We start from the raw sequence: 13984 nt of genomic DNA, 5'->3' as shown, positions 1-13984 counted from the left end.
AAAGTTTCCTTTATTTACGAGTTTCTTTACAACCATCCGTGCAGTGGTAGCTCCCTCATGTACCTCTTATGCCTAAATCCCGCTCTAGCAGTTCCGATCTTTATTTCTGAGACTATAGGACGCATATACCTGAAGTTCCCATCAAGTCCCCAAGTCAACATTTCCACCCTAATCCTGCCCCCTTCTGCATCACCCGTCCTATTTCCATTCCCACTGAGCAGATGTCTGAAATGATGGGTTCTGCATTCCATTTACAATGAATGTACATCCCAGCTTCATTTTGCAAGGGCCCAGAAGAAAGCTTGATATATGCACGTGACTAGGCAGGCAAGCAGCAGTAGCAACTAGTGCCCTCCCACTGACAGGATTGCCACTTTGTACAGCGAACACAGGGATAGCTACTGAACCAGACCATCCTGGGCTGCCTGAAGACCCTCAGTGTCATCATCAGCTCTGCACGAAGCTGGACAAATGTGCCCCACTGGAAATCACCATCGGGGTCATAACTCTCCAGAGGGGCAGGATACATCTCGAGGCTTAAATTGGCCAGGTTCGCTGTATGGCACAGCAGGTCCTTCAGGGCAGCCATGGAGAAATAGTTCCCGTAGAAGCTGAAGGCCCTGAGCTGGGAGCAGCGGCTCAGGGAAGGCAGGATGGCATTGAGTTGGGGGTTTGTCATCCAACAGTCCTGTAAGTCCAGGGTCTGGAGGGTGACGGCAACACTCTCTACCAAAACTTGGAGGGACTCAGGACTTACATGTATCAGGCAGATGCCCCTCAGATCCAGGTGCTTTAGCTGACTGATGCTCAGACACTGGGACAGATGGTTCATGTCTGATTCATAGAGCCAGCCATTGTGTATTGAGAGGGTCTCCAAGGGGGTCTTCAGGCACCTGGGGAGAGAATAAGCGGTTAGCTCTGGGGACTGGTAGTGGCAAGAGGAGGGTGGTGGGAAATGACCTTAAGGTGGGAGAAGAAATTTTTGCCCAAGGCCGAGGTCATTCTGACTATCTGATAATGGACAGCACCTCGGATGCTCATGTTGAAAACGGCAGTCATTCAAGTCTGAGTCCCATGTTAGTCTGAGTCCTTTCACCATCACTGTGTAAGTGGGTCAAGTCCACAAATTTTCTAAAGCTCCCAGGCAGAAAACTATGTGTCTGGGCAGGACGAGGCTAGGAGGAGACATCACAAAGGACAAACCCAGGCAGGATCTGGCAACATCAGCCAGGTCACCAGCTGCAGGGCTCACTTCCATCTCTGCGTCAGCAGCAAACCATCGATCACTGTGCAGTTCTTCCCTCCTGCTCCCGCACCCTGCACTACAGAATCATGCGATTCCCACACACCAATCACCTTACCTGGAGCTCAAGGCAACATTTTATAGACAAAAAATTAGAGGCTCATTTCTGCTCTCAAAGCTGGTAAGTGCAGAGATTGTATCTGGAAAAGTGCAGGTCTGATGCGCTCCCCCACTTCAACGCCCTCTTCATTTTCCTGTTTTCCATCATCTTAACTCTGACACACTTCCTAAGGAAGAAGTCACAGACCCACCCTCACTAGATCCCAACCCCTCAGTGGTGAGCTTCCTAGCACGGTGCCCGTGTCTCTAACATGTACCCCAGTTTATCCCTCTGCCTTTGGGTGGTTATTTGCTACCGCACTTTAAGACAGAGAAGTGAAGAAGACCCTGAGCTGACATTCTAGCGTCTCCTTCATAACTAAATCACCAGCAGCTGGCACACAGGGGATGCCCCTTAATGTGGACTGTAAACACACACAACGCTTTGCTCTGATCTGCAGGGAAAGCACGCCAACCTTCCCCACCTGAGCAGCACGTGCACGTGGACTTCAAGGAAGACGGCAGACTCCACACAGAGCTCCTGGAGATGGTGCAGCCTGGCAAAATGAGAGGCGATTTTGACAATAGTCTCTTTCATCTCTTCTGGGGAGATCCTTGGAATCTCAAAGACGTGGTGGAGGAGGAGTTTGCGAAGATTACTCATTCTGCCAAGGAAAGGAGCAAAACTCGCCAATTTGAGAAGATCGCAGTTTCTGTCCATTTGCACCTCCTGAATACACTCCAGCTCCACCATGCGCAGGACCTTGCCGATAACACAGATGGGCAGTGAAGAAATGCCTAGCTTCCTACAACAAAGGCGTAATAAACCTTGTCTCTGCTGGACCCACAGGAAGAGGCAGGTGTGGAATGCATCCAGCGCTGTTTCCTTGAGGCAAAGGTCCACTGACACCTTCAATGGCTGCTTCCCCCCTGTGCCTGGACAGTCCTCCACTGACTGCGTCTCGTTCGTGGCCCATGGTGAGCACGCACCAGCCTCGGCTCCAGACCACAGGCTCCAGAAGTTCTGATGAACATTCCGTAGATCCAGAACTTGCATTTTGCACCTTCTGTGGGCAAAGCAGAGGAGTCTCAGAATTTAGGCAAGGACCCCAAATACCACCCTGTGCTTTTACTCCACATCCCCAACATCAGCTGCTCCCTTCCCCACTTCCTTTTCTGCCTGTCTTTTCTCCATTCCATTTTCTGCTAGGTTCTTTTTGGTCCCCACTTCTCCTTTAAGTGCCACTGGGAAGAGACAGGTACACATTCCTTCAGTTGTCCCTGCATGGTCGGCAGTCCTACACTTCCAGAAGCCCTTCCCCAGGCAGAGCTCAGCAATGGCCAAGGCCTCCTGGAATGTCCTCTCTGGCACCACCAGAACCTCTGGTCCACCATTCATCCCTCCACATCCCTGACTGCACCAGGACCCTCCTGACCAAGCTACCTCGGTCACCCTCACCTGGGCCGGGCCTTCTGGGCAAGCAGCACATCGAGCCCCTCCAGGACAGCTTGTAAGGTCTCCAGGTGAGGCGTCTTCATCAGGGACCCCAGAGGGAGGCGGGTGAAGGGCCAGGCCTGCACCATGGCCTTCAGGGTCTGTCTGTGTCTCCCGGTGAAGGCTTCCATGAACAGTGGCGGGAAGAGCTCTGTGGGCAGCTCCTCCAGGGCAGAGATGGCCAAGGCCTCGTCCCTCAGCAGGCTCTGCCCCGCCAGTTCCAGGAGTCTGGGTGGGGCCCAGATGCTCATCCCGATGAATCTGAAATGAAAGAAACCTTGAGAAAATAGCCAGGAAAAAAAGTCTTTCTCAGGCAAAGACTGAGCAACTTCATCTTCTCCCGCTTCTTCAAAGAGACCAATGCAGGCCAAAGTCTCTGCTCTGGCCATGTTGGAGATATCCTCAGCTTACCCTACTGCACTCTGCACTCAGTCACTGCAAAGTCATAGCTTTGCTCCTGGTGGCACCATAATCACCCTCTCATAAGCACCGAGAAGGGTCAAGGTGACTGCTAGCTCATTCGTCCCCATCTACTGCTCCACCCAATTCCAGTCTCATTGGAAACTGGGTACCCACGAACCTGAAATCTAATCATCACCCCTTTTAGGGAAAAGTTTCTGACAATCACTCAAGCCCTAAAACAATGGGAATGGGAGTTTCAAGTTTCTCAACACAGCCTACATTCTCAACTCCAACGATTTAATCTGACTGGGAAGATTAACTAATAAAGGAGAAAACCCTAAAATGGCACCATTAGTTTTCACTTAAAAATTTTTTTTTTATTTATACTCTTTTTTTTTTTTACTTTTTGTCACTGGCCAGTGAGGGGATCCAAACCCTTGACCTTGGTGTTACAACACCTCACTCTAACCAACTGAGCTAACCAGCCAGCCCATGTATAGTGTTTTTTAAGCTTTTAGATAAAAAGAAACCCTGACTTGTAAAATCAGAAAACCACAAAGTCCATGAACTTACAAGAGCACCCAAACTAAATACTTAAAATATCAAGAAATAAAATTATAATCAATTAGATGTATTTCATTTTTTTGCTAGTATCTTCTTGGTTAATTTTCAAAACGAGATAAACAGAAAGGATAAATGTTAGGGATGAAGACAAAATTGCATTTAGAGGCAAAATCAAAGCTTTAAAATCTGCTCATCCTAAAAGAGAGAGCAAATTCTCTGGCCATCTTGAGCTGCATGTCACCACGTGAGCCTGGCTGAAGGTAAATCAGATGAGGGTTTCCTTATGGAGGTGGTGACTTACCAGGTCTGGAAGAAGGTGGCAGGGTGCTCAGACCTCAGAGAGAACCAGACGGTGACTCCAGCCTCCAGGATTCTGGAATTCTTCTTTGAACTCTCAGAAGCTTTTATTGACCATTCTAATCTCACATCTCCTTTTCACCGCCCAATCAGAAAGTGATGTGTGATTAGATTCCTGAATCTCCACCCAGTAAATCCTGATTGGATTACAGGCTTTCTTATTCACTGATTGACTCCACAAACATTGATTGCGTTCTAGTAACAGAAGAGGCCTTCAAAATGTTCATGGATAGGTTCTTACTGTCTTTTAATTCTACTTTTAGACGAACTTTTTATTTTGGTGGTGGCCAGTAGAGGGTTTGAACCCTTGACCTTGGTGTTTTCAGCACCACACTCTAACCAGCTGAACTAACCAGCCAGCCCTGACATGAACTTTCTGAAGTACCTTGTAGGTGACAATCATATCCCCTAGTGTGGGAGAGGGCAGTGCTTAATCTGACATTATTTGGAAAAAAACAAAATGTGAAAGTGTCATTGTTGGGGGAACTTTGGCCACATCGTATTTATGAAAATGTTCTTGAGTTAAAACAGCTTTATAATATGAAGACAGTAGTGTCATCCCTTCTTATAAAAAGAATAGAAATCTTGGTGCATGCAATGGTCACTTGTGTTTTACATCAACTAACATGACAGACTACGTGTCTATCCAGGGAGGCAGGAGGTACCTCTCTGGGTGTGACTGGTCTTTAAAACTTTAAAAACTTTAAAAGTCAAAGCCTCTCTGAAGGAAATCAGGCTGAAATTGTGAGAAGAATGTTGGCTGGACGGGTGAGGCTGGGTGTCCTAAATGAGACCCTGGAAATGATCCATGACAACCTAAAATAGGTTGGGTTTTTCAGTGGGGGTGGAGGGGAAGGATTGAAGGACTTTTGTCTGGATAAAGTTTAGAAATTAAAATGGAAGTGGCTGCAAAAGAAACAATGTCAAATCTTAAACCCAACATTATCCTGAGGGCAGGTAGCGAGCTTTAGTCTTTGGTCTTCCCCAGAAGATACAGGATGTATCCTCCCAAAAAGATGGGATCAACTCAGCAAAGTGGCTTGAGAAGATTAAATCTAAAAATGTGAGCTGGGGCAGAGGCCAGAGAGTGGCACTGAAGGGCAGACATGGGGACTCAGATTTTCCCATGTCTGAAAGCCACTGAGGGTGGAAGCTGTGGACTCCTCAGAATGTTGGAGAGAAATAAACATGAGTCACAGGCAAGTTTCTCTGTCATCCTGGAGGCCACCACCTGGAGACCTTTCCTCTTAGAGTCAGGGTTCTGCCCGCACTGGGACGTTTCTCGGGCAACAATCAGCCCCAGTCACTTTCTAGGGCTCATAGAGCCTGTAAGAGAACATTCTGAGGCAGAAAACAATTTTAAAGTGTTTATTTGAGTAGAAAGCATTCATGAATTGGGGAACATCAGAGTGAACAAGATTTGGTGTCTCAGTGACAAATAGTCAGAGGCAAGTATTTATGAGGAAAATGCAAAAGCAAAATAAAATGTATGCATTTGATCGGCTGCAATTACAAAATTGCATTTTTATTAGTTACTTTTTTGGAGAGTCCTCAGCGACAAACGCATGTTAGTTGGCTGCTTGTGATTGGCTGTAGTTAAGTTTGCTTCTGTCTAACAAAGCATTTATGAGAAATGGCCCAAGTACGTTTTGCTTGTGTTTGCAGTTTAAGCGGGGTTGCTGGTGTGAGCAGGACTGAAGCCGTGCTGGGACCTAAAACCACATGGGCTCTAAAAGATTTTAAAAGGACATAGATTTTTTTCTTGGCATGCATTTCTTTTTCTAGTTATTTGATATTTTGAACCTTGGTTACGGGTCAAGATGACATTATTTACATAATTGTGAAGTTGTTTTCCCCCCAGCCCAAAGCTGCAGACTTGCACGCACTACCCAGGCCCTGAGATAGCAAAGATAGGAGCAGAAACCGGATGGAGCCTTGGCAAGACTTTGCACCTGAGACCTTGCAGGAAGCCCTCGCGGCTCACGTGCCCCTCCCTCCTGCTTTTCATTTCCTACGTTCCATTCCCTCAACCCCCTCTTTCTTTTTATTTATTTATTTTTTTGCAGCTGGCTGGTACACTCAGCCCCCTCTTTAAAAACCCCTCAGTAAATCCAAGTCTTTGAGGTGGCTGTATCCTGGCCATTTTCCTTCAGGTTTACTGGAGAAATGGGTTGGCCTCACATATCTCCTCAGGTCACCCGTATTACTGAATAAAAGCTGACTTCCATTTTCACCAATATTTGACTTTTAAGTGGTTTGTTTTTGAACGGGGGCAGGCAGCCAGACCTATGTGCCTAGTATCAAATTTTGGTGAGCCTAGCTGGGAGCTGGGTGTGCCCGGTTACAGGGTTAAGGATATCATTAATTCCTTTTTCTGTGTCTTTTTATTATCATTATTATTAGGATATTATTAATTCCTACCTTTTTTTTTTTTTTGCTCAGTAATTTTTTTTAATTCAAAATACTTTAACATTTACTTGTACATATTTGTGGGGTACAGTGGGTTGTTTCAATACATGCATATACTGCACAATGATTCACTTAGGGTAAACAGCATAGTCTCGTACCCATTAGCCCACCACTTTTCCCCTGACCCCTTCTCCTCACCCCCACCCCCACCCCTGGGCCTCTGGTAACTATTATTCTACTCTCTACTTCTATACTTGAATTGATCCCTTTATCATTATGTAATAACCTTCTTTTTTTTTTTTTTCTTTTTTTTTTTTTTACTTTCCTTGGCTTAAAGTCTGTTTTAGCTGATATAAATATATCTACTCCTACTCTCTTTTTGTTTCCATTTGCATGATATATCTTTTCCATCCCTTCACTTCCAGCCAGTGTGTGTCCTTATTGGCTAAGTGAGTTGCTTGTAGGCTGCGTATTGTTGGTTCTTGTTCTATAATCCATTCAGCCACTCTGTGTCTTTTAATTGGGATATTTAATCCATTTACATTTAGGGTTATTATTGATAGATAGGGACTTGTTACTGCCATCTTGATGTTTTTTTCTGGTTGTTTTGTAAATCTTTTTTTTTTCTGGTCTTATTGTCTTCTTTTGTAGTCGAGTGGTTTTCTCCAGCTGAACATTTTGATTTCTCATTATTTGTTTTTAGTACGTCTCATAAGTTTTTGTGTTATGATTGCCATGAGGCTTACAAAAAACATGTTATATTGATGACAAATTATTTTAGACTAATAACAATTTTTATGTATAAGAAAAATGGAAAAACCAAAGCAAACTCTATGCTTTGGTGCCACTCACCCCCCAACACACACACTGTTTGACATTGTATTGTTCCAAGTTACAATACAATGTTTTAATATTGCTGGTCTCTTGTATGGTTGTTGTGTATATTATTGTTCTGTTAAGTTTATCCTTTAGTCATTATACTAAGGATGAAAGTGATTTCCTCACCACCCTCACAACATTGGACTATTCCTTAAAACTTGGGAAATTTTAATTCTTTTCTTGACTGTACTTTGTAGGTCTCTGTCTTTTTCTTCTCCTTTGCGTATGCCAATTATGTGGAGGTTATTTTGCTTAAGAGAGTCCAATATTTGCTGTATTTCCATTTCATTTTTTTCTCATTCTTTTTTCTTTTTGCACCTCTGATTTGATAATTTTGTTTTTAATCTTCTAGCTGACTGATTCTTTCCTCTGTTTGATTGAGTCTCCTGTTGGAGATTTCTATCAAGTTTTTAAATTCATATAATGTATTCTTTATTTCTAGAATTTCTATTTTTTTTAGTTGATCCTATTCTTTTGTCAAGTTTCTCATTGTGCTCCTGAATTTTTTCCCCAGATACTATTTAATTTTCTATCTGTATTTTCTTGCGACTCCCTGAACATCCGCAAGAGGGTAATTCTGAATTCTCTTTCTGAAATTTCATAGATCTGCTGTTTCTCTGCATCCAGGGCTGGTGCTTTGTTTGTTTCCTTTGGTGGTAACATATTTCTCTGTTCTTTCTCCACTTTTGTGTCTTATGTTTATGTCTGGACATTTGAAGAGACTGCTAACTCTTCTAGGTTTTATAGGTTGTCATCAGAGCTTTGTTTCTGGTCTGTGGATTTCTTTTTCATTCTATGGGAGATTAATTGCTACTACCACCACTTAGACTCTGCACAGGAAATAATGTGCTGTCCTGTTGTTAGTTCCTGAGTTGGGGGAACTTCGTGTGGGGACCAGACCTTGAGCTCTTTGCTTGACCTAAATTGCTGCTTTGCTGATGACTCTCTTGGGAAAGTTTTTGGGGAGATCGATAATCACTTCTGGGTCTGGGCTGTATGAAAATTCTGGCCTGGGACTGAGTTTTTCCTGCGGGTTGCACCCTTGCAAGTCTATCACCCTGAAGGATTTCCACTGAGACTAGCAGCCCTCACTGTGCTCTATGTTCCTTCCAGCAGGCCAGCCTTTCCCCTGCCCTCCAATCACTTTCCATGGGGCAGGCTGCACATACGTCCCTTGAGATAACTCACTGGCCTCTGGGTGGCTCCTTTCTCCAGTCAGCTGTGGTCTTTTCCTACTATATAGGCCCAGGGGAATCCTGCCAGTGGTCTTATGGTCTGTGGGCTGGTATGGTGTGCTTCAAAGACCTCCGTTTCCCTTCAGACTCCAAGCAGGTTTATGCAAAGGGTGCCGCTGTGGTTTTTACTGGCTTCAATCTGTGTGCAGCAGCCACTCTCTGCCTCCTAGCAGGTTGGCTCAGAAGCAGCCACGGCTCAGAACAGTAGGCTCGATCCCTACACCCTCTCCCTGTGGCCTCTAGCACATTCGAGAAATCTGAAGGTCTCTCCTCCTCCAGCTCCAGCAGTCCCAGGTTAGCAGTCTTTGCTTTTCAATAGTTGTAAATTGGTTATTTGGGGGAGGAGCAACGCTGGGAATTGTCTGTTCTGCCATCTTGATAATGTCACTTTCACCTGCTCAGAAATTTTAAGCCTGGTCTCCACTTTAATTTTGCTTGAATTATAGCCCACTTTTGTCATCCTCTCAGGACGCATTTCTCTTGGTAACCGCTATTGACTTAGTCATGGGGACGAGGAGGCAGGTAGGGGTTATCAGCATCAGTAGGTACACTGGGGCTCAAAGTCATGGAGCTAAGGTCAGCAATTACATAGTCAGTGTTGGTTTCCTTGAGTTGTCGGAACATGATGGCGATCATTTGGGCATGCATGTGGGTGCTGGAAAGCATTTAAGATCCCTGAGAGAATACAGCACACCGGGGGGCAGGGGACACAATAGTTGTAAGGAAAGTAATAACCAAGAGTTAAAAAATTCCTCCAAGCACAGATTCCTAGGAGCCAAGGTTTACCCAACTGAATAAATCAGGGGTGGAGGCAGTGCCGATCTGAAGAAAAACTGATATTTGTTCTTTATGGTCTTTTGAATTTGGGGTAACAATATCTGATTTGTTAACATGAAAACAACACTTACTGCCAATTAGGGCACAAGCTCCTCAGTGCTAAGCAGCTAACCTAACAAGAACTCTTCTCTTTGAGAGTCCTTCTGAGGCCAAAATATTCACCTCAGATTTTACTTCTTGAAGGGAATTTAAATTATTTTTAAGACATTTTTTCAAAAGTTCTTGAAACATTAAAACGATCTTTTTCTAACTCAGACTCCCACTGAGGAAAAAGTTCTCTTACAAAAGAGTAAAATCTGAAAATCCTTTGTGTGATAAGGTTTGGGATATTTGGAGAGACCTTCTGTGAGGGGTCACTTTGTGTACAAAAGACCTAAGTGAAGGATTTCACTAGTATTTAAAGAGTCATATCTGGTCATTTTAGGTAAGACATAGCCCAAACCACAGTGCCCAGATCATTGAGGTGAAAAACGTTTATGTATTTTGTTGCCACACAAGATGAATAACCCAGTATTATTACAAGAAAAGGTCCAAGTGGATTTCATTACCCATTAGATGAGGGTGTTGTGAATGTCATGGCTCTTTGTCCTTTCTACATCTGCACATCATCAGACATGGCTATACTTTAAATTGGGGTAGGAAGAAAAACGGTACTATTAATTTAATAAAGTAACCTAAGCATGACACCTTCAATAAAGAATAATTAAGTTTCCCAGGTGGGCCTCGAGGCACTGGTGTGGTGAGCCTGGTTGTGGGAGCGGGGATCCGGTCAGCTTCTCCATGCCCCAGGTCCCTGAGTGGGCCCTAAGGTGCTGGCACAGAGTGCCTAGTTGTGGGAGGGGTGTCTGGTCCCCTTCTCCATGCCCTGGGTCCCTGGGTGGGCCCCAAGGCACTGGTGAGGTGTGCCTGGTTGTGGGAGGGGGGGCCTAGTCCCCTTCTCCATGCCCCAGGTCTGTGGACAGGCCCTGAGGTGCTGGCACAGTGAGCCTGGTTGTGGGGGGTTCCAGTCCCCTTATCCATGCCCCAGGTTCCCAGGTGGGCCCTGAGGCACTGGCACAGGGTGCCTGGTTGTGGGAGGGGAGTCCGGTCCCCTTCTCCATGTCCCGGGTCCCTGGGCGAGCCCTGAGGCATTGGTGGTATGCCTGGATGTGGGAGAGGGGTCCAATCCGCAGCTGCAATCCTCAGGTTCTTGGGTGGGGCCCCAATGTGCTGGCAGTGTGAGTAGTTGTAGGCAGGAGTCCTGTCCCTGGCTTCATGCCTCATGTACCCTGGTGGGCCCGAAGGCATTGGTGGTGTGCCTGGGCAGGAACTAATTTTTTGTCCTTTGCTTACTTCTAACACAGGAGAAACTTCCTGTGGGAACCAGTACTTGAGCTGTGTTGTTGACCTAAATTGCTGCTTTGTTGCTGTTTCCCTGGGGAAGACTTTTTGTGCAGCTCAGGGTTTAATGGTTGACCTTATAGGTACTTCTGGCTCTGATACTTGGTGCACCTGGGTTGTGCAGAAACTCTGATCGGGGCCTGAGTTTTTTCATCAAACTGCACCCCATGCAGTTCTGCATTCCTGACGAGTCTCTTCTGAGTGGTCCTGCACTGGTTGGGGGACAGATCAGCTGTCCTTGCTGTGCCCCAGTGTTCTCCCAGTGGGCCTGTCTCACCCACCGCCTGTGCTCCAAACACTTCCCATGGGATGGGCCCTGCACTGATCCCTTGCGATGACTCACTGGCCTCTGAGTGGCTCCCCTTTTTCAGCTGTTCTGGCTCCTCACTCCTGTGTGGGTCCACGGGAACCCTATTAGTGGTCTTGCTGTCCTGGGGGCCACCAAAGTCCCTTTCTCCCCTTCTGCCTCCGAGTAACTCCCATCTAAAAGGCACAGCTGTGGCTTCTGCCAGCTCCTGCTCCATGAGCTCTAGCATTAAAGCAGCCACAGCCCGAAATGCTCAGAGCAGCTTTTTCTTTCTCTCATTGCGGTTTCTCTTGCCTTCATGAGTCCCGTAGGTCTCTCCTCCTCTTCCCCTGAGCTCCAGCGGCCCCAGCTTGGCTGATGTTACATTTTTATCATTGCAAATTCATTGATTTGTGGGAGAGAATGACGCTGCGGACCACCTATTCCACCATCTTGACTGGAATTTCTTACTTTTTTAAGGCAGAATAGTATTCCATTATATATATATATATATACACACCACATTTTCTTTATTCACTCACCGATGGACACTTTGTTTCTGCATCTCTTCTCTTATGACAATTTTTAATTTTTTAAATCAGATAGTTAAGAACAGTTTTGTGTTCAAGAGTTCATCATAACACACTTCTATATTACTAAATAAAAAATAATAACAAAATTTTTTTTAAAAAGAAAGTCAAATGGGATCTTGTTCTATCATCTTGGGAAAGCTTCCACTTTGTGACACCATCTGCTTCATGAGATGCTTTCCTTTGGATGTCCTTAATTTTAAGTTACCTGGCATAGACCTTTCCAACAGGGCTCAAGGACAGTTTTCCTCTGGTGTTGTTTCCAAAAAACCCAATCTCCAGGTTCTAGGTCGTGAAAGGTCAGATCACTGGTAGGCAGTTCACAGAAAACCTCTTCCCCCTGGTGGAAATATACTTTGGCAGAATGCATCGAGGCCTTGCAGTATTGAGTTATGTGAGAACTAACACTTGCAGGGGAAACGTGGGGTCCCATTATCAAAGGTATACGTCTTCAGGAATTATTTCATAAAGTGTTAGTTTGTGTTTTCCCTTTGAGGTTGATCTAATTGCCTTTAAGGCCAGTGGTAAAACTTTTGGCGAAGGTAATCTAGTTTAGCTAATTATTGTTTCAAGATATCTTTTTGTGCAACTTCTCCAGTAGATTGAGAATGGTAAGGACAATGGTAGTGCCACTGGGTTTGTAAAATCTTATCTAACTATTTGATAATCTGTTGAGTGCAGTGAGTTTCTCTATCACTTGAGATTTCTCTAGGGATGCTCCACAATGGAAATGTGTTTCATTCATTTTTCTGCTACTGATGTTGCATCAGCCTTTCAACAAGGTTCAACAAGGGAAAGCTTCAATCCATCCTAAAAACAGAAACACTATCAGAAGAATAAGTTGATATTCCCTTGAGGGTGGCAATTGAAAGAAATTCCTCTGCAAATATTCAAATGGTCTAGCAGGTTGTGAAAATGTACCACTTGAAACCTTAAAAGTATTTTCGAAGTTATGAGTTTGGGAAGCTGGACACTGGTTATGAACCATTACTCTGTTTTAGAACAATCACCCCACCAGCACTTTTTTATAACTTAAACCATTTTCTCTACACTATTATGGGTTGTGACATGCAGACACTGGCAATGAAGTTAATACTGGCAATTTTAGGGACACTTGCAGAGACATTAATATTGTCCATTTTAGGGACACAGGCATCTGTCCAAGTCCTCAGTGAGTCCTCATTCAGCATTGTTTGCATTCTTTTCAATATAAGCATTTTGTTCCAATTCAGGTGCACAGCATTGTTAACTGAAAGAAATTGTAAGTAATTTGGTTTGGATGAACTTTGCAGAGTTTATTCACATTGCATATTTTAATGATTACAGGACTAACTGATGTGGCATGAAAATTCACTAATGAATTTCCTTGTTATTCAGGTTCAGTCTAGTGAGTGTGAGCCTCAGTTCTAATAACAGCAACCTGTGAGGGCAGAGGAATAGCTGAAAGAAGCTTATTCATCTGGGGTCCTTTTTTGATAAGGGATCCACTGGAAGTCAGCAAGCATCTTTGTTTCCATAACATTTCCAAATCATGGAGCAATCCAAAAGCATATCCACTATCTGTACAAAAATTAACTGATGTGTCTTTGTCTATATGACAAGCCCTAGAAAGAGTGCATAATTCTGCAGGTTGTGCTGACTTAGGTGGTGAAAGAGTTCCCGTTCATCTTAGTTTTTATTGGGTAGTTAGAGCATATCCTATCTGGTATTTTCCTTCTATATTTTTGACATGTGATCCATCAACTGAAAATATTAATTTCAGGTGATCTAATGGAGGTTCTCATAAATCAGTGAATGGTGTCGGCAGTGTGATCCCGCACTCACACAGCTGTGATGTCTTCATCTTCAGGCAGAGGCAGAAAGTGGCATTGTTAAGCAGATTACAGCATTTAAGATGGAAATTAGAAAGTGACGGGGAAAGGATTTCATAAGATGTTAGTCTACTTGTTGAAAAGTGATGAGTCTTATCAAAATTTAGTATATTTTTAATTCTATGTAGAACTTTTAGATAAAGTTTATTCCTTAATACTAGGTCAGTTGATGTTTCTACCTATTTAGCTGCTGCTGCCACCACTTTTCCAAAATTTGTATTTGCTCTGGCCAGTGGATCTAATTGTAGGCTATCGTAAGCAATGGATTAATGTATTCTCTTATTATCCTTAGTAAGTACTCCTAAGACCTGATTATCATATTTGTGTACAAAAAAGG

The 13984-nt window shown here is 44.3% G+C and overlaps 1 protein-coding gene and 1 non-coding gene across 2 annotated transcripts; both read right to left on the bottom strand.

Annotated features, from left to right (window-relative positions):
* Positions 1 to 319: 319 nt before the first annotated feature.
* On the bottom strand, positions 320 to 3088 carry LOC134384066 (PRAME family member 8-like). The gene is made up of 3 exons (XM_063105705.1): positions 2802 to 3088; positions 1828 to 2409; positions 320 to 893 (listed from the first exon to the last, which is right to left on the bottom strand). Exons 1-3 carry the CDS (start codon positions 3086 to 3088, stop codon positions 320 to 322), a joined length of 1443 nt encoding a protein of 480 aa, XP_062961775.1.
* A 1356-nt stretch (positions 3089 to 4444) lies between these two features.
* On the bottom strand, positions 4445 to 4518 carry TRNAF-GAA (transfer RNA phenylalanine (anticodon GAA)). Its single transcript has one exon. It is a non-coding gene; the product is annotated as a tRNA-Phe (tRNA).
* Between the last annotated feature and the right edge of the window lie 9466 nt (positions 4519 to 13984).

This window comes from Cynocephalus volans, chromosome 8 (assembly GCF_027409185.1).
Source record: "Cynocephalus volans isolate mCynVol1 chromosome 8, mCynVol1.pri, whole genome shotgun sequence".
Lineage (NCBI taxonomy): Eukaryota > Metazoa > Chordata > Mammalia > Dermoptera > Cynocephalidae > Cynocephalus > Cynocephalus volans.
The sequence above is the reverse complement of the archived record's forward strand: the minus strand, read 5'-3'. Positions and strand labels throughout refer to the sequence as shown.